General features: G+C 41.5%; 1 protein-coding gene across 5 annotated transcripts in view; it reads right to left on the reverse strand.

The window, feature by feature from the left end:
- akap9 (A kinase (PRKA) anchor protein 9) overlaps positions 1-20,904 on the reverse strand; it is a 73,028-nt gene that overhangs the window by 5,830 nt on the left and 46,294 nt on the right. For 3 of the 5 annotated variants that reach the window (XM_038725397.1, XM_038725395.1, XM_038725399.1), the window contains 22 exons: positions 18,163-18,325; positions 16,124-16,218; positions 15,591-15,708; positions 14,498-14,536; positions 13,307-13,539; positions 12,168-12,287; positions 9,058-9,234; positions 8,422-8,526; positions 7,969-8,121; positions 7,472-7,558; positions 6,011-7,046; positions 5,421-5,557; positions 5,288-5,332; positions 5,067-5,207; positions 4,406-4,450; positions 3,402-4,241; positions 2,489-2,546; positions 1,852-1,973; positions 1,372-1,560; positions 1,054-1,221; positions 439-544; positions 135-300 (listed from right to left, as the gene is read on the reverse strand). In XM_038725397.1, coding sequence (XP_038581325.1) covers positions 135-300; positions 439-544; positions 1,054-1,221; positions 1,372-1,560; positions 1,852-1,973; positions 2,489-2,546; positions 3,402-4,241; positions 4,406-4,450; positions 5,067-5,207; positions 5,288-5,332; positions 5,421-5,557; positions 6,011-7,046; positions 7,472-7,558; positions 7,969-8,121; positions 8,422-8,526; positions 9,058-9,234; positions 12,168-12,287; positions 13,307-13,539; positions 14,498-14,536; positions 15,591-15,708; positions 16,124-16,218; positions 18,163-18,325 — 4,343 coding nt within the window. The remainder of the gene's footprint in view (positions 1-134; positions 301-438; positions 545-1,053; positions 1,222-1,371; positions 1,561-1,851; positions 1,974-2,488; positions 2,547-3,401; positions 4,242-4,405; positions 4,451-5,066; positions 5,208-5,287; positions 5,333-5,420; positions 5,558-6,010; positions 7,047-7,471; positions 7,559-7,968; positions 8,122-8,421; positions 8,527-9,057; positions 9,235-12,167; positions 12,288-13,306; positions 13,540-14,497; positions 14,537-15,590; positions 15,709-16,123; positions 16,219-18,162; positions 18,326-20,904) is intronic. The other 2 variants (XM_038725396.1, XM_038725398.1) reach the window with 2 other exon arrangements.

Raw genomic sequence — 20,904 nt, forward strand, 5'->3', positions numbered from 1 at the left:
AGATGAGGGTTAAGGAAGTATTACACGAGTACAAGCATTTATCAAGTCTCCGATCACTTGAATAACTATGTTATAGCAGATCTGTTTTAGTCAAGTGTTTTTACCCTACTGGTGAAAGAAATGTCTGAACAAACCTGAGTGTGTCCAGCTCTTTGAGGTGTTTGTGCTGAGCCTTGAGCGTCGTCTCCAGCTCCAGCTTAGTCTGGGACAGTTCCCCCTTCAGCTCCTCCACCAGCAGCCTGTCAGCCTCTTCACCAGCCACGCTAAATTCACCACCCAATGATACAGCAGGCTGGGCACCTGAAAGACGTCAATCAGAAAACATCAATATTAGGACATGTTCCCACACAAAATACAACCCATCACACTCGTAAGCAAATATGAAAACGTCTGAACAACATCACCAGCAGAGTGAGGATTTTTTTTAAAACTGCTGACCTTGATGGAGTTGCTCTAGTTGACCACGGAGCTGATGAACCTCAGAGATGAGACTGGACCTATCTGCCATGTGGAGGGAACCCATCGCCTCTCTATGCTGCACGTCCTGAATCAGGATCACAAATACATGTGTTTGGTTACTGACCAGTACAAATGATAATCAAAGGAGAGGAAAGACATGTCAGTGTTGTTTCTGTCCAATAATGTACAGACTTTTGTCATCTTTTGGGTAAACGTTAGACATTGAAATTATGTTGTTTCGATCATTGAGTGACAGTTTAGAGACATTACTTCAAAACATCAAATAATAATATAGTTCACATAGGTCACATTTTTTAACTTCTTCCATATGTGTGCAAAGGAAAAAGAAAAAAACAACTTGTGGTCAGAGCTCAACTTAAAGTGAAGGGAGAATGAGCAACTTTGGAATTAATTAACTTTTAGGGTTAATAGAAAAGGTTTGACGTATTCCATTTTCTAATAAATGCTATATAATCTGTGCCATTACTGGATTTTAACAATAATAACTAAATGAAGAGCATTTTTGTAGATCACAACTTACGTAAATTACTACATTCTATACAGTCCAGTACAGATTCAGCTGTTATTTCTGACCTGTTCAGCTAATCTGCGCTCCAGCTGATTGAGGTGGACGATGGCGTCACTGGTGTCCAGCAGGTCCAACTGGCTGTAGAGGGCGCTCTTCAGCACGCTGCGCTCCCTCACGAACACCTGCCGCACTGCATCCAGCAGCTCCGCACGCCAGTCCACAGAGCCTGGCGTCTACAGCAAGTTCCAAACACACACATGACAAAAAGGACAACTTGACATTTAAAGCATCCTTGCCCCTTTGGACTGTGAAGTTTCTGACTGGGTGAGCTCTGACACACAGTTAGTTGTGTTTTATGAAGACTCTTGTGGGGTCTCCTCTACCTGTGTTTCTCTGTTTGTCTGCATCTGGGTGATGAGGCCTTTGAGAGACTCCACAGTTGCCAGCAAAGCATCTCTTTCCTTCATCCAGCCTTGGATGTTGAACTGGCTGCCCGGCTCGCCTTCAGAGAGAGGGAGCTCTGACAGAGAGAGAACCTGCATGCCCTCCTGGTGCACTTCACGGAGCAAGGACTAAATAGACAAACACCACACAGAAATGTTGTTAGGTTTACAATCATTCTTTTCTAGTCAAAAAAAAAAAAAAAAAAAAAATAATGGGGGAAAAGCCCCTTAGAGACGTATTGGAATAATGCCTACACGTACAGAAAGTAAACACAGCTAGAACAGTCATTAACTTATTAGTGTTTTGTTAATATGTGTTTCAATATTAGATTAAACCACCAGATTAAATCTAGTGTCATTATCATAATTCAGTATTATCATATATTATTACACAACATATATAATAAGTGAAGGCTGTACCTTGATCCGGTCAGGCAGTGGATCATCAGTCTCTCTCCTAGCGCCCTCTGGAGTCGTCCTAAACTCCTGCTGCAAGCTTGGGAGGTCAAATCCAGTCCGCTGGCTGTAGTCTGAGCTGCTGTCTGCAAGAGGACCAAAGATTCCTTGAAACAAAACTATTTATAAGAGTATTCATATGCAAATAAGCCTTATGTACTTGTCTTAATACTGACGTGCCCGTATATGCATAGATATAGGTCTGAAGGGTTGGTGTTTCACTTGCATTTAAAAAGCTACGGTGCACACCACGAAAAGATTAAGTACCAATACTGAAGGAAATGTGTGGAATTAACACTAGCTGCCATGAAAAAACTATTTAAATCTTTGGAAAGAATTGTGTGTAGAGCAAAACCCAAAATCCCTCCTGAGCCTTATTGCCACAGAAAGTAACAACAGAAATGCTGAGGCAGAAGAAAGAATAGCTAAGCAGACTACCCTCTCAGGACTCAGTAAAATTGTTTTTTCAAACAAAACCTGAAAAACACATGAAGAAAACTGGAGAAAAGCATTTAACCACTGTCAAAAACAATGACTAAATAGAGTTCCTGAATAGAGAGTAGTTGGTGTGATTGTGCTGTATCAACGTGTTGTATCTTACCACTTGCATAGCCATCTTTGAACTGTGATGCAGGACGGTCTTGTCTCGATGAAAGGACCTAGAAAAGATTCAGATCCTTCTTTAATTGTCTCATATCAAATTGATAACACACCCCAAGAAATCTTTGCACATCTTCAGCATAAAACAACTTCAAAACATTGAATTACTGCACATTTCATGAAAATGCAGACAGAATCGTTTAATAGAAAATTAGTATAATTACAATCTTGATAATGTCTTAATGTTTAGGTCATTTATTAAGGAAAAATGCCAAATGTTTCCTGTTTTCAGATGTGATGATTTCTCTATTTTATATCATTGTAAATTGAATATCTTCGGGTTTTCATTAGTTGTAGTTCTAAATGCAGACCTAATTTCTGAAGCACATAGAGAGATTGTTAGTACAGTCATGACATATACTATAGAACATCTTCCTTCTACTTCCAAAATTAAAATAGTGTAGAACAAACATTTGCCGTGTGCCTCAACCATACCACATACTGATTCAAAGCAGGTCTTTAGTATGTAGTGTGTTTACACTCAGTTTGCAGACAAAATATGGTTGGTTTTTGAGTGTGCCATTGATGCAGAATAATCTCCCACAATGCAATGCACAAAGGAAATGGAAGAATTTGAAGAAAAATCGTGGGTTGAGGTGAAACTGCCCCAACAGTATTAAATATCAGGAAAAACATTTTACTGTTTGTGAAGTGTAACAGAAGCTTTCCAAAGTGGCAGTCTGATTTACATCCAGCGTCACCCATATTGTATCACTTTCTTTTAGTATAAAATGGTAAAGTAAGTTAATACATTTGTATACTGACTGCTAAAACAGTGTACTATTACTATTCTATTAGTATGTATTTTATAATAACTATGTATTCGGGACACAGCTGTTGTTTCCGAACCTCACCTCTGTAGAGCGCAGCTTGTCAATGACAGCCTTGAGGGCCTTACACTCATCCTCAAGAGCCTGTGCATCCCTACGAAGGCTCTCGCTCTCTGAAATATGCCGAGCCTCCATGTCCAGGATCTCTGCTGCGTGGAGCTCCTGCATCTGTAAAATCTTCTCCTGGAACTCTCCGATCACCTCGTCCATCTCCTCTTTGGTTGGAGACTTGCTTTCCGGAACAAGGTCCGACATCTGGGGAGGTTCGGTCTGCGTGAACGAGTGTGTTACAGCCGCCTGTTGCTGCTCAGAGCTGCTGTTTAGCCGAGCGCTGTGAGATTTGCTGGAGGACTGGCTGGAAGTTGCAGAGTTTTTCCTGGCGAGAGATGGTCTATCTTTGGCACCACTTCCCTTACCAGCCGGCTGTTTGCCTCCTTTCCTTTTAGGCTGGGTGGTGGAGGAAGAAGAAGCAGAGGATAGAGGTAGAGGTGATGGAGAGGGGGAAGGGGAGGGAGAAGAGGATGGAGGACCAGAATCTGCCGTCTTCATCATGGCTGTTCGTAACTTCTGGAGTTCCTCTTTGAGCTTAGAAATGTGGAGCTCACGGACTTGGAGTTCATCCTGTAGTTTCTCATTGTGCTGCCTGTAGCTGTTAAGTTCTTCTTTGGTGGTATCCACATTCCTTTGCACATCCTGGAGCTCCTCTTTGAGTTTAGAAATAGAAACTTCACGGACTTGGAGGTCCTCCTCAAGTTTCTCACTGTGCTGCCTGTAGCTGTTGAGTTCTTGTTTGGTGGAAGTTGCGTCGTTTATGACCTCCTGGAGAAGCTCTGTCATGTTGGCTCTATCTTCTTCAGCTTTTACCTTGAGGACGATTGGGCAGGGGGTCAAATACTATACATACAGCCAGGGAATCATAAAAGACTGACGTTTCCATAAAAACTAACATTCTTATATCTGATCTTATAAAATATAAATACACTGATTATAGTGTACATCATATGATATGATCAAATGATAAGACTTACTTGGAAAAGTTCTCCTTTAAGGTGAGCTATGGTCATTTCCCGCTCCTTCAAAAACACAATTGTATATGTTTAAAATGTGTACACATAAAAACACACACACATACTGTATGTGATTACGGATACAAAGATGAAACAAGAGTTGATAAACTTGAAGGTTCAAAAGTTTGGGAAATACGCTTGTTCGCCTGCAGCCACACGGAAAAAAATGTAGCTTGTCTCTGTCTGAAGGTAAAAACTCCACCTAGCAGCGCCTCTAAAACTCACAAATTAACATGTTATATCTTGTTATACCTCTGGATATAATATGTTAATTAGTGAGCTTCAGAGGTGCTGGTGGGCGAATTTAGTTACTTTTGGACAGAGCTATGCCAGCTGTTTCCTGTATGCTATGCTAACCATCTGCTGACTCCAGCTACATATTTAGCAATGGTGCCGTCAATGGTAATGAGTAAAGATTACTACCGTAATCCCCTTCACCCATCACTCCGCCACCCTCCTTGCACCACCGCTATCCGTTCAAAACGTAGTCAGACTTGCCACCAGGCAAGATTGCCCAGCAACACTGCTCAAAAAGTTGCCCCGTGTATCATCAGCTTGAGGTTTCTACAGATTTCCAAGACAGGATATGACTGTAAAGTTTTTAATTGTCCCGGATCTGTACCTGCAGCAGCTCCTGTAGCTTCTCCAAGCTCTCCCTGCAGCTGTTCAGCTCCTCTTTGGTGGCAGCTGCCTCATTTTGAGCTTTCATTAATTCCTGTTGAAGCTTAGACACCTTGGTCTCCTCACTGCCCACAGATGATACCTAAAGTGACAAAGATTAAATATTAGATGACAAAAGAGTGTTTACAAAAAATGTAAGCTGCTGCAATTTTTTGTTCCTACCTTTTGAAGTTGGTCCTGTAGTTCCTCTATTGTAACACTTTTTTCCTGAAAAGAAAAGCCCATATTCATCAGTTCCACCAAACTTGGAGAACACTCTCAGAAGAAGTATGAACGCTGAGAGGCAGTCACATACTTGGAGCTCCTCCTGGAGTCTGCTGCAGCTCTCCTTGTAGCTGTGGAGCTGCTCTTTGGTGGCTGAGGCCTCGTCTCTGACATCCTGCAACTCCTGAAGAACCTCAGACACAGCCGGCTGGTCGTCAGCAGAGGAGGCCTGAGATAATACAAAGACTCAAACTGGTCAGAGGTGTATCGGGCAAGGGTCAACATTACACAGCCTGAGACTTGATTACAATGATTTCACTGGGTTTTCACTGGTTAACTATTAATAAGGGTACAAAGACAATTCAAAAACATGCTCAAGTGTGCAAGTGTAAATACAAGCTTATATTTGTCTATTTTAAAATATTTTTAATTATGTGTTAATTAGTTATGACAATTTTAAGTTAATTACCAAAAAACTGAGTTGAAAGCTTTAAGAATCCAATCTGGAACTTCAATTCAAATTCAGTGATAATGTTGGTGACAAAATCCACCTACCAGCACGTCTAAAGATCACTAATTAACATGTGGTATTATATATGTATTATATATATATATTCTATAGGTATTATTTGTTTTAAAATGTTGAACTGCTCCTTTATCACTTATTGGTCAAACTCTTACCCCCCACAGCCGGTGATGTCCTCTGGTGTGTCCTGCCCTTCATCTGACTGAGCAGATCCATGAGCACAGAAAGCCTCCTCTCGTACTCCAGCACCTCCTCCTCAGAGCTGGAGAGCAGCTGCTTCTGGAGCTCCTGGTCTTTCTGCATCCCGCTGAGTCCCACCTCTAGCTCCCGGAGCTTCTGGGTCAGATGGACCACCTTGCCTGTAGGAACTTGTCTTGCTTGACAAGCTCCACTGAAATCCATGCGGGGAATACCAAAGTCACCAAAATCATAGACATGTGGCTCCACGTCTGGCTTCACATGTGACTCAGCTGCTCTCTCCTGGTTTTCTTTGGATCCTTTTGATTGCTGTTGCTGAAAGGCCTCCAGTGTGGCCTGGCTGACGAGCACTGCAGCCACTTTCTCTGTCAGATCCTTCTCCAGATTAGAGACCTTCTGTTGGAGACCCTCCGCATAGCTTTGTGTTTGCTCCACAAGGAGGCGACAGCGGTTTACCTCGCAGTCCTTTTCACCAACCAACGCCTCAAGTTCCTGGATGCGGAGGTCCAGCTCTTGCACTCTGGATGTTGCACTCTGCTCTAAAGCTTGTACTTGGGCCTGCATCACTACAAGGCCTGCAGTTTTCTCTCTGAGAGCTTCTTCAAGGTCACCCTCTGAGCTCTCAATGTTTTCTGTTTCAGCTAAAGCTTTGGCGCTCTCTTTCAACCGCAGATACGTCTTCATTAGCTTACTGTGCTCTGTTTTGAGCGTATCAACTTCTTTGGTGGCCATGTCCATTCTCTGCTTCATTTCATCATATTCCTCTTTACTTGGCCCCCATACGCCGCTCTCTGGCTCAGCCTTGGTGTCCTCGTCTTCCTCTGTAGCAGGCTTCTGCTCGATATTGGCAAGCTCCTCCTGAAGTCGGTCTATAACTGCATTCAGTTGGTCAAGCTCCTCCTCATTATCCCTCTTCAGGCGTTCCTGTTCGCTCTGCAGGCACTCCACCTGGGACTCCAGGTCTTTAATCCGCTCATCCCTGTCATCAATTCCCTAAAGAGAAACAAACAGGCATTATTAAACCATAAAAATATTATATTTGTGGAGTTCCTAGCAGTCCCGCAGTTTGGATAAACCTCTGAGTCCCTGTTGAGTCTTTCAGCCAAAGATAATTTTGTATTTAAACTTTCTTAAGTTGATCAGATTGTAAAAACTCTTTAGAGACTCAGAGGTTTAATAAGCCACCTCACACAAACATATGATCACTTTACAACAGACGATGGTGCTGTTGAAACTACTTACCGAGACAAAGCAAGCAAAAACAACCCACAAAAAAAAAAACAATGACAACAAAATGGAGCCAACAAAAATAAAACCAAACATGAAACCAGAAAACACACACACGAATGCACTACCACGGAGCTATGCGTATTCGAAATATACTTTTTTTTCTATTTCGTATGCGCATATTGCGTTACCTTGTTATCAGAGGCTGTTTCCATGTGTTGGAGCTTAGTGATCTGTTCATTAAGAAGTGCTATTTCCCTGTCCTTCTCCTCCATCACCTTCAAAAGTCAGAGATTATAATGTGATGGCTATTAATAAACATGTCACGCGAAATTCCACTCAGAGCCAGCCTTGAGGACTGCTGAGTACACTGATGAGTCCAAGAAGAAATGTGGCGGCAGCGACAGTGAGTCTTAGCAGAATAGCAGAAGAACGTGCAAAAAGTTTTTGAAAGTTAACTCTTGATCTGTAGTACAACAGTTTTAAGTAGAAAACATGTATTAATCATAAAATAACAGAATAAAAACATAAAGTAAAGCCTTATTTAAAACTTTAATAAATGTGTGGCCAGCCAATATGTAGGACTTTAAGCCAGAGTGGCTGCAGTTCACACACACAACCAGACTCAACCGCGTCTGGAATTCACAACCTTAGGTAAAAAGTTCTTGCAGCTAGATGGCTGTTTTACCTGGAGCATGCTCTCCCTTGTTTCTAAGTATTGGTGCTGGCTGCTGATCTCCTTCCTCTGGATCTCCAGCTGCATTTGAAGCTGCTGCACCTCCTCGCTCTTGTTCTCTAGCTCTTCTCTGAACTGCTCCAGCTGCTCTTCCAGGTTACATATCTGAGGCGAGAGGTATGACATGACTAGCATTTTTAGAGGAGAGTGTGTAGAATAAGCACCACTGAAAATCTAACAACAAAGAGTTTCTCCAAATTTAAACTATTCCTGTAATTAAACAAAAAACGCTAGGCTTTTCCCTGCAGGAAGATACACACATTACATGTAGTTGCAAGGCTATTGATAAACATTGATTGTAACGCCTGCACACTGTCTCTTGCAGTTCAGACAGAGCGTGCAGGCACTATTCTTTTCATCAATACTTTGGAAAAACCTCAAAGCACAAACTGAGCAGCACACTACCTCTTTCTCTTTGCGCTCCAGAGCTTCTCTCTCCGTCTGTAACTGAGCCTCCAGCGTGGTGTGTTGTGCCTCTGTGATGGATGCATGCTGCTTCTTTTGTTCAACCTGCAACGCGCCCACACACACGAAAGAAACTATTTAGCAAGGCAGTTATTAACAACATGCGTAGAAAGGCATGAAGGAACAAACTCTTGTGATCTAACTCATTTTCAAGGATGCAAGCTACAAATACACGTTGTCCGTATTGTATCCTTTATTGTGCAACTGAAATTCTATTTTTCAGCTTGGCAGCATCACAGCAGATATAAACATTTCCTACACAGTTCTTTTGTTCACTCAGCACAGCCCTCCACGAACACTGGGGGGCAATCTTGACAGTTGCTAGCCATAGCTCAGTGTCATCACAAACTGCCGGGGCTGCCGAAGTAGACACACCCACACATTGTTCTCCCGCTCTGTGTCCCAACCCTCCTCCTGTTCCTCCTCTAGCTGTCACCTCATCTACATCCTCTCACACAGACCCTCTGCCATGCTCCACGGCTATTGTTCAGACTGCTTTTTCTCTCTTGCGGTCTCTGACTCAGTCTCCTGCACATCCTTCATCTCCCTCTTCCCCCTCTCCCGCCCCTTCCTAACCTTCTCCAGGGACTCAGCGCTGGCCAGAAGGGCCTGCTCCAGCTCGCGGATGCGGCTCTCCAGCTTGTCAATCTCTTCGTTGCGCTCTCCCAACTCACGACGCAGCTGCTCTGAGCTGAGCAGCAGCTCACTGCACCAATCCGCCTTCTCCTTCAGCTGGGAGGTCAGCTGGTCCACCTAGTAGTGAGAGAGAGAGAGAGAGAAACAAGGGGAGCGGGAGAGACAGAGAGAGAGAGGGAGGGGGGTCATTTAATGAGAATCGCTCTCAGACACCACTCGCTACAGCATAGCTGGTACATATACAGCTTGCCGGGAGGTCAGCTGATCCACCTGAGAAAGGAGGGGGCAGAGAGTGAAAAGAGGTGCAGGGACAGAGGGGAGAGAAAGATTTCATTCAGGGTGACACAAACCACAGAGCAGTACATTTACCAGGAAGACCGCTGGCAGGTAACTAATCCATCTGTGAGATAGGAAAACATCAGCAGATCAATAAAGGAGAGGGAAAGGGGTCAACAGAAGGAAGGTTTGTTTAGGATTATCTCAGAACTAGGAAAGAAATTTCTATCTAGATGGTCTGAAGTGTTTCCTCTGCTTCATTAAACTAGAAAATTGTTACTTCACAAAGTGAGTTCTTATTCAAAACAAAATGACACCGTAGTCAGGCAGATGAAATACACCCCCTCACTGGCAGCCTTTCATTAACTATTAATGTGACTCGAGTGTAGGATGGACTCTTCATCAGAGTAATTCAGCACTGAATGGCCTATTTATATTTCTTTAAGCTATACTTTAGCAGAATGTCTCTTGAGGCTCATTTATGGATGGAATTATAGACGACTCGAGTGTGTTTTCTTTAAAATCCAACTTGCTTGATATTAGCTTAGCTAGAGAAATGCTTGTTTGTCGTTTACCTCCAAAGCATTGCCAATGTGGTTTGTTAACACACTTTTGACCTACAATAAATCATACTGACGTAAGAATGTACTTTTCATGGCCTCGGAAAAATATGAAAGCCTTCGAAAGCATGCTCGGTAGTGGGTTTAGTGGGAGAGACAAGAGGAAGGAGCGTAGTGAGAAATGACAAGTTGAGTCATTTCCAGATGAAGACATATACAGCTGAAAGGGATCAAACAGGAGAAAGGATGAGGAAAAGGATGAGATGGACAGGCCATTAATTGCTACAGGGTTGGGCGGGATTACTAAAATGCACTAAATGCTCTCTGGGGAAGACTTAATTCTACATGTAGCTAGAAGCAATACCTCAAAGGTTACTCCATCCACCTGCAATAGCCACGGGAGAGAGAAGGCAGAGGCATAAAGGATCAGAGGATGGACAGTTTGTGGGAAAGGGGAGGAAGAAAAAGCACTTAGTGATAAAGATGTTGCAGGAGTCCCTGGAAATTATAGAAATAGTAGATTTTTTGGGGGGTATGAGCCTGTGTGTTTAAGCACAAGTGGGACTGATGTATAAAGTATACGCCATAAACAGAACTAAGAGCTAGCAATAGTGTAGCATAAATCAAAGCTGCAATCATAACTTTTATTTTTCAAGTATTTGTCTAATTTAAATCAGGTACTCTGATCTGTACGCTACTCTGGTTGAAGACCAACAAGCAGTAGAGGAAAATCAAGAATACTTCAGTTACAAAGACAGTAAAGAAAAGACAGGGAACATTATGCTATCACTGAGCATTAAACTCATCTTTTCTATTATCAATTAGTTTAATTCAATTGTTTGATGTCTTTCTTACAAACGAGGTGTAATGCTTGACTGGCAAATCACATTGTTGTGTGCAAGGATTCAATCGATTGTTTTGAGGACATAATTAGTGCTTCAAATGTGCTGCGATACGATGACAACAAAGTTACGTTTCTCCTTGTCCCGAGTGGACTCGAGGCTAGATTGTGAGTGGATCAAAAATGACAGTCAATGAAGAAATCCTTGAGAAGACAGTGAGTATTAACACCACACTCAAAGCAAATGAACAATATTTATGGTAAAAAGTGACAGTTACTGTTATGATGAAAGAGACAGATGCACATAAAGAAATTCTGCTATTTGGTGCCTGTAATAAGGACCTAAAAGGGCAGGTTACTTTTTTTCTATTACGGTCAAATATTCCTCTGTTTTTCCCGTGTATAATGAAATTAAATTGGGAAAATGTGACCATCAAAATTAAGTCTGTAATTCAGGACATCAAACTGACTGGGATTACTGGGAAGACTAGCAACCATATCTGTGAAAAATAACTTTAATCCTATAAAGAATATGGTTTAAGTTCCGTTTTGGCAACATGGGGGCTGTGGAACAAGGTGTAAACACAACATGGATTTATTAAAACCTTAAAAAGCTGATCTGGAGATAAGCATTCATTTAAAGTGGAAAAGGTACTCGCTAGCGTTGTCCGTTTGGTGCTGGCAGGTAGTGTACGGAGGGTTAATCGGAGCTTTTTAGCTTGAAACGAGGTTGATGAGGGCTGTGAGAGTAAACCAAAACAGTTAGCTGAGGGCTGTCAAACAAAAACAATGAGCCGAATTACTAAAACACTCCGTGAGGGGAAGCGCAGAGTGAGAGGGTGATAATTCTCTGTGGGTTTGTCACAAGCAACACCTTTCACATTAGAAATCGTCACTTGCAACTCTAAGCAAAATCATTTGTCTTTCATGACCTCCTGACATGGGTATTCACTTCTGAAATACGATCAGAGGTTACATTACAAATCATGTTATCCTAAAGCCAAAATGCTTGTCAAACAAACACATGGCCTTACTTTTGACAACATTAGTAACAGTGCAGTAATTGACATCTAATGGAGACCTCATTCGCAGTTTATTGTGAAAGTGTTGAACATGCAAATAAAACCCAATATTACACAACTTACAAAGGACCATAAGGACAAACATTAATCCCACTCTCACTCTTTCGTCTGCTAAACACTCCCACTATTTAGTATCATTTTCGAGGCAGCACAGGTAATTCTAGCAGCTCTTTTGTTCGGCTGTGTGACTCTCAGCTCAGTGTACATAGCCACGACAGTGTTATGTTCTGAAAATAAGCATCTCTGTTAACGCCTGGTCGCCTGGCAGAGGACAGAGCTTTCTCCCGTTACCTCTCGGTTTCTTTGCTCGGAGCCAGCCTGAAGCTTCTGTGGATTCTTCAGCTGTTGTTCCAGTTTCTGGATCTCCTGCTGGAAGAAATCTCTCTCGTGTTCGCGGTCCACAGCCTGTTCCTGGATGCCAAATTAATGGGCAGACAAATAAATAAACATTAAATCAATCCAGGCTTGCCTCATTTCCAAAGATGTCTTGAATTCACCTGTTGACACAACAGGTTACATAATAACATGGCTACATAATCAATCACAAATTAAACAAACATGTTGCACTATTGGCTGTCAAAATAGAAACCATTTTTTCCTGCATAATACTGATGAATAAGACTATGTCTATGATAAAAGGAACTGGCCAAATAATTGAATTAGAAAATTACATGTTTACAAATGTGCTCATTTCATATTAGTGTATAACCGACATCAACAAGAGAGAATAGAAGGAATCTGCATTCAAATCTCAATTAGACTATTACATGCCAACTCCTGGCCAAGTGACCCAATTATGATAATGGGAACACAACTCATTATACCAAGAGCCAAATGTGAGGTTGGTAGATCATCAGGTTATATCAGGATTGACTAGCTTCAGCCTGAAATGAAATGAGAATGTTTAGCAGCTACCCCTGCCTTAACTTAATAACAGTGAGCCTTTATTAACCAACATTCATTCAAATTAGTCTGACTGTCAAAAATAAATTTGTCTGGTCACATACAACTGTAACATAAAGCTGTTGGAAAATTATTAAATGTGTTGTCCACAATATATCCAGTCATCATAATACATACCTTCCTAAACCCAAAGATTTATTTTAATGTGATTTAAGACAGTGAAAAGCAGCAAATATTCACATTTAAGAGCTGGAAACACAATATCATATCACATCAATTTCATTTTTTGGCAACAATTCATCGATTAACTGAATTATTTAACTAATTATTTAATCTTCAATTAGAAGAGCTGGTACAAGAATACAAGAATTTCCTTTATGATGTAAAGACTGCCCGAAAAGGAATCAAAATAAAATTATTGTGTCCCCTGACATCAGAGTATACATCATTTTGAATGCATTAGTAAAACTGCCTTGGACAAACCGCACAGCTACATGACATCAGAGGTCACCGTCTTTGTCACTTACATCGAGGAACCTCCTGTTCTTCTCCAGCTGTTTCTCCAGAGCTTGGATCTGCTGCTGGAGGTCTCCGCTCTCTGTCCGCTGAGCGTGCTCCAGCTCGATCACCTTGTTGACCTGCTCCTCCAGCTCCGCCTCCAGCAGCTTCACCTGCTTCAGGAGGTCGGTGTTCTCCTTCTCCGCCTGACGCTGGACCTCCACCTTCTCTTTCATCAGCTTCTCGGTCTCCTCCAGCAGGTCTACAGAGTAAAGTGGAGGAGGGGGGAGAGGTTAGGTACCACTGCCTGTCAAATAAAGGCGGCTAACTTTAGGTAATTATTCATTCAGGTTTGATTTCGGTGACAAACAGAATGCTGAGATGGAGCTAAGGAAGAGCCTGAAGTCTGTGAGCCATGTGATTAGATTAAATGCAAATTTTTCCATGTTGTCAAAAATAATAATCAACTTTCTTCATTGAAATGATGCAATTTTAATATAATGTGGTCACTTTTAGAGCTCCATCTGAATACATGGCTAAACTCAGACTCCTCCAACATCTCAATCAACTTTCCAACAATAATGCCACGAACATGATTTCCCATCATGATGCCTCTTTGCCCCTCCGCTACCTTTCAGTGAACAACCCACACCGGTTTACCCAGGATCAAATCCCACAGGATTAGTGCAAAAGTAACAAGGTGAGAGAGTGCAAATGACAGAACAAACACGTGGACAGCCCGGACATTGCAATATCCATGCCCAATAAGCATTTACAGGCAGGGGAGAGGGACTTCCTGAACGGCCAATCATCTCACTCAAAGAAATGCTGTAAGCACAGCATCTACAGAATTTAAAGAATATATACTTATTAAAAAACATAGCTCAAATTATAGTGTAGATGATTGACAATTAGGAAATAATGACTACATATGGGCGTCTGAAGATTACTTTAATTTCATCATGCTAAAAATGAGTGCTAACACTGACTCCAAGACATTAAAAGTGACAAACCAAGACACAAATCAATCAAAATGAAAAGCTGAAGCTGAAGGTTAGTGATTGAATTGAGTGAGTTTGTGAGCCCATAGCAAGCAAGCTCCAAGCTTTGTTGGTGAGTTGCCGGAGTTGGGTTAGAGAGAAATACTGTCACTCAGCTACAGTAAACAATTATTAGAACATATAGTAGATATGACTGAGCCATGCTCAAAGTGGACACACCTGCTTCAGGTGCTGCAACCATTGCAGCTTCAACTAGGCCTACAGGAGAATAAGAAAGCACAGGAATGTAACATGCTCTTGTTTTTGTCATGAACAGGACAACCGGTAGAAAAAGAAGTGAAAAGGGTGAAGATAGAATGAAAGTGCTTTTCTGTTCACAGTAGTAAGTTAAGGCTGTAGAAAGGATGCTGTGAAAGGGAAAGGTTTCTGAAATCGCCCATTTGGTTTACATCCTTAGATACAGAATACTCACCATTTTATCAGACAATGTACTCATGGGATACCTTTTTGATAATACAAGGGTTGTAATACAGAATTAGCAGATTCAGCTATCAAGCTTCATGTTTCTGGAACCTTTCTTGGCAATTACCTGTAAATGTATGATTTGAGGCACACAAGTACAGGTAGCAAGTATTTAAAAAAAATGTAGATACGATCAAAGACTTGCCTCTGCGTTGTTACACTACAAACATTTTTTATTGGCTTTTGACCCTTGGTCAGAATTCCTGTCACTCATTATGGCTCATGCATTTTGGTTTCATTTTCACAGCAACACAATAACTACAAAAGAAATCAATAAGAGAGCAGAGCACCTTTAAAACAGAACTGCAGCCCTTTTCCAAGAAACCAGTACCTATAGATGCAGTTCTAGGAATTGTATACTGTCAATCTACATTATTTTGAAAGAGGAGCTAAAGACACTGATTACAACTACTGTATGACATGCAGCTGACACTGACTCTGGGTTAATAATTTACACTAATCATTCACACTAATCTTGCTGTCAGGTAAAATACAAGGAGCAATTAATGTTTTAATTTCGGTAATAAAGCTACTTTTGATCTTGTTTTTATTAATATAACCACACCAAACAAACTGTTACTTGAAACTTGAGTTTTGACAAAGAGAACAGACAACCTTCACCCAAGAGGTGAGATTTAGTATTTTTGTTCCTTTTTGCTAGGATGTCTATAATTAAGTTCACAAAATACAGACTACACTAGATGTTCAGACCAAGTTGAATAAATAAATTTCCAAATATTTTCACTGTGAGTGGGCTAATAAAGATGTGTACATATTATGGGATACATACGAAGCTCACGGGGCCCAGCATGCTCCCTCATGGCATCTTGTTGGCGTGACAGCAGCTCCCGCTCCTCCTGCATCTGAAGCCTCTCCTGCTCCAACTCGTGCAGACGGCTACCTGTTACCTGCATGGGGAAATGATCTTCAGCTACAGACTTGCAGAAAACTCTACACACTCTACTGTGTAAGTTAAATGTAAATATATGTTGTTATGGCAATATTTTACATTTTCCTAACTGTAAAGATATATTTGGCTTTGGCTACACAGACAATACTTGTTAGCAGGATCAATTTATTGTGGGTTTTGGCTTAGAATAGAAGACCATAAGACTTATCCTTGACTATAGGACTATAGCACTATAGGCTGGATATATACATGATGATACATGAATATGACACCAAAGAGAATCAAAACTACATCACATCTTACATTTTATTTTACACGTACACATTTTAACTGGCTTGAAATCAACCTCAAGCACTTACTCCTGAACTGAGCCCGAGGCAAAAATTCTAAAAGCTGCAGCTGGAATGCCTTACCTGCAGCTCTTGCTCGAGGATCAGATGGAGCTCTTCCTTCTGACGCAACTGCTCCTCTAACGCAGCCCGCTCATCCGTGTAGCCGTCAATCAGACCTGAATGTGGACAAAGCAAGAGAAGGACAGCTGTAAAGGCCGCTTTAATAGAAACTATTAAGAGTTTTTGCATTGTTCTTACACTCCCATTCTTGCAATCAATTAACAGAAGATAGGAATGACGGCAGCCACCCATACTGTATGAATGAGCACTTAACAGCGGGATACAAAATCCAAGGTTACCGACAACACAACAGTGCGCAAAACATACGTACATAAACGCAGAGGCGAACACAAGTGAGCATGTCTGACCTATTTTGCTTGACATGCAGCACAAAACCGAGCTGTAAACACAAAGAAATGCTCAATAATTACTGTACTGCTCTGTCACAGGTCAGCAAGCATGAAGCACCAGAATGGTTTTCAGTTCATAGTTACAGGAAAGGGGGTACACACACACACACACACACACGATAATTTATTAATTACTGTAAATGCAACTCTTGCGCAGAATGAGAGCCATTCTAAGGTAAAATTTGTGACATGATTCTTGTTTGCAATGTTCAATGCGTTTTATTTAAAACAGAGAGGCAGAAGGTAAATGTCACCTGTGTGGTCAGGAGATAACTATTATTACAGACATCTAAGCAGGAACCAAAGCTGTGTGTAAAGTTTGCCTAAGGAGGGATTCCTCCATGATACACAGCCATGAACAGGATTACTGGCTAAAAAAACAATGTCCACTAACTACACAGAGCTCTCTTGGGAATCTAATTCGATTTACTCTACAACACAATAATTCAATTTCTTAATATTGTCCAACTTTGTCAAATTCCTGGTTCAAATATAACAAAAGCTGACTTTTCATCCGGTTAAGTGTTTTCACAGACTACCTGATAATACTTTCCATCAATAAGCGAAGAGGATCTTTTTTCCAGGTTGAGCCTGTCTCTTGGGTTCATTTAAAACCAGTTTCAAAAGGCCACACCCAGACCTTTTATTTGTGTGGATCACCCAGACAAAAGTATTTGCAAGTATTTGATTTCAAGCACTCCCTAAAAGTAATGAAAAAGAAGCATGCCGCATGACCAGATGCGTCTGTAACTCTTTTATATGAAATGACAGGTTGACAGCTTGGGGTGTAACATTGATTCTCCGTAAGGGCTCAGAGAAATTGTGAATGCCTAATAGACTAAAGATGACGAATCGAGAAAAAAATTTACAAAATAATTGTTAGTTGCAGCCTTATTCTCTCTACAGTTTGCCACATGGTCTTCTTCTATAAAGCTATAACACTTTATGCGACAGCAAATATTTGCTGTTCTTCAGCACCTCTAAAGGATTACAGAAAACAAACATACTACTCAAGTAAAAGACAATATACGATTAGTAACAGCTATAAACTCACCACTGTGTCCACAAAGCAAGAAAGAAAGATGACTGTTGTACTGTACATTAGCCAAATATCTGAGAGGGACCTAAAAACAGTCGACTGGGTTTGGTGTGTGAGAGAGCGGATGTGGTTGTTAACAGCTGACCCTCATGGACCAGCTGTCTCTGACAAGGACAGGACATTGAGCTCTGATCTGTCGTAGTACTTAAACTGTTGGCCGTTGTCTCACATCTCCAGACATCTCCAGACACAAACCCTCATGATTCAGATGTCACACGTGTAATCAGACGTTCAAACACAAATCAGAGACAGGGCTGACAAACAGAAATGACCATTTGTCGATTTCTCACCACAGATGGTCTCACACTTTCCCTTTCACACAGCTGATCCCATCACTCCCTCTAACACCCCCCTCCCCACAAACACATGCAAACATGCCTTTTCACTTAAGTGCCTTATGCTCACTGTCTTCCATAATCATTCTGACATAAAGGCGCACATCATCAATTGGAGAGCCCATAGAGTAACAGTAACTGAATTTCTTCCTGTTGCATTGAAGAAGATGGCTTGTAGAAGCTGCAAACAGTAGATCCAGAAGGAAAAAAACTCACCCTCAGCCCGGTGAAGCTCCAGAGCCAGCTGCTCGCGTGCCCGGGCCTCCTCGGACAACCTCTCCTGCAACTCCTCCTGCTTCTGCAGCAGCTCGTTCATCTCCTGGTTGTGGCGGAAGGACTCCCGCATCAGCTCAGTCTGGGTCATCCGGGCATGTTCAAGCTGAGAGGGAAAGAGATGGTGTCACACAAGTAGGAAGAACGACTGGCCTATGCATTAAATAAGTTTTAGAGGAACATGGCCCCTAATGGGGCACGCCATCGATTTTACACATGAAGATCAGTTAACTCGTCAAATGGAGAACAATTCATGAGGTGAAAACTGCTGTATAATTTTTGTGGCATTTTCATCAGGGTAACCTCGGCTTGTGCTTGACACCAGAAAGCCTGTATTACAGATTGAAGATGTGGGGTTTGAAAGAAGTGTCCATTTAGGAGACAGGGGTAGACGCTATTCTGCTGTAAAATCGAGTATTTTTGCTTGGAAAGATCTCACAGTCAGGATATCTCAGCCTTTGCTGCATTGATTTTAACCAGTCTTTTATAATTAGTTCTAAAATCACTGGATCACCTCATTAAACCTTGGGAAAGTATCTATCATGTAAAATGAGCCAGTAATGACACCAAATGTCAGAGGTGATGTTACGGTATACAGCTACATTTCTCCACTGTGAACTTTCACAAGACATGAGAGAAGGTAAAAGCAACTTTCTTTTCGTTCTAGTATGGAAATGGAGCATGGCCATAAATTAATTCTACCGCTTATCGTTTAATGCTTTCAGCTGAATCGCATTTTGACTATTGATCATATAATTTCACTACAAATTTCTGTTGCGCAGTTGAACTTAAGTTCTTGTGTAATTCATAACAGTAGACCACAGTTTGTTGCTTTCGATGTCCATGTGATTATTTGACACATTCTTTTATACATATTTACCATGAACATGATATGTATAATGTTGTTTAATGATAATGATTTCAACCATATCCTCCAGCCCATTAGAAAAACAGATTTTGTCTACTTACTATATGAGGTAGATTGTAGTTCATTACTAATATGATTCATTTTAAATAAATCAAGTTAAGCAGGTTATTTTTTTTTTAATGTAAATTAGAAAAGCATTTTGTTGCCACCTTTAAGAATATACTACTATTACAAATAGTTTGACAGCACAGTTTATGCATAATGTGCATAGTTTTCAAGACAGACTTCAATATAAGTGCACTGGCATATCACAAAAAGGGCAACTTGTACAAAAGTCAATAATAAAATGAGGTTATCTGCAGATGTTACGGATAATGATATCATTTGTTTTATGACCCTCTGGTTAGGTCACTGAAGGCATCATTTCCTTGTGGCACAGTTATGAAATCATAATGCAATTACGCTTCAGCATGCTCACATTCATCCCACAGTAACAGTACTTTTCATAGATTTTCATATCTCCCTGAGCAGAGGTCTTACTGTAACATTATGGGAACCAGGAAGTGCTAATGTGACCCTGCCACACAGAAGTCATATAATCATTCACCTACTGTTTCAAAAGCAGGTCAGAAAGAGGTGCAGTGCTCACACGTCAAATGACATTTAACTTACATCAAATTTGCATGTGCAGATCTGAACTACATAAGAAACAGGCTGTGAAATTGTACCTATAAAATATTAATCAACAGCACTGTTCTCTCCATCCAATGCATACTTTTGGATGTTGCACACACCCTCTATGAATAATTTAATAACTGGTACAACACAGTTGTATCAGGTGTAAACTTACTGTATAAGGAGGAGTGGGCAGGGAGATTCTGGATATAACCTTAAGAAGGTGACCATTAGTCCTGTGATTGACATGCGAGATCTGAGTCTGCACCACCACAGCATTTTTCTCGTTCAAAGTGCTGCATAGTGGGAAAGGTCGGGGAAGGGGTACACGAGATTCCACCTCGTACACATCCTGGTCCTCCCCTTCCACCCACGTGCTGCTCTGCATGCTGGAGTTCCAGTAAGAGCGATAGGAATCCATAGTAAAGGACGGATGGATGAAGGTTTGTTATGTCGGAGCTGCTTTTCTGGAGTCATCAAAAGAGGTTTCCATTTGCCGTGATCCGTCCGGCTGAGATGCGCAACTGCAACTGAGAATTAAGTCCAATGGGGAATGAAATAGAGAGCAACGTTGTGGATAGCTCCAAGCAACAGTTTCTATGTGTTTGCCGCACACACAAGAAGAGTAAACAGCATTCGGAGAGGGTGACATTCATGTCACCTTAATCCCATTCTGCCTGGTGGAGGAACAACAAGTTCCAGGTAAATATTGAAAGAGAAAATCATCTGGCAACGGTGAGAATTGTCATGGTCCTACCAAAAGTGTCATTCTCGGCAGCAGGTGGAAGTCACATCTTAGTTTAGCAGCTTAAAGAGCATTCCTGAACAGGGTGGTATGTACACACAAAGGCAAGCATTTTGTCTCTTCGTGTCCTCTTTTGAATATCTCCAAGCCTCGCCCTCAGTATTCTCTGACCTTCTTTCTTCAGAGTGAAACCATTTCATACCACTCAGTAAAGCTCACACCCCCACGTCTGCTCCGGCTTGCTCTCTCTGCTCTCTCTCTCTCTCTCTCTCTGGAGATTCATTAACAATACTATGCCGCCGTAGCAACACCGTCCTTCAGGGAAGCCTCGCAGGGGCCCCTTTTAATTGTTTGGTCCAAGCGACAGCGAGCTGAGGCTGAAATGACAGCTTTTACT

Source organism: Micropterus salmoides, unplaced genomic scaffold, assembly GCF_014851395.1.
Source record: "Micropterus salmoides isolate LMB-PRFRI ecotype aquatic unplaced genomic scaffold, ASM1485139v1 Ms_hic_scaffold_17, whole genome shotgun sequence".
Lineage (NCBI taxonomy): Eukaryota > Metazoa > Chordata > Actinopteri > Centrarchiformes > Centrarchidae > Micropterus > Micropterus salmoides.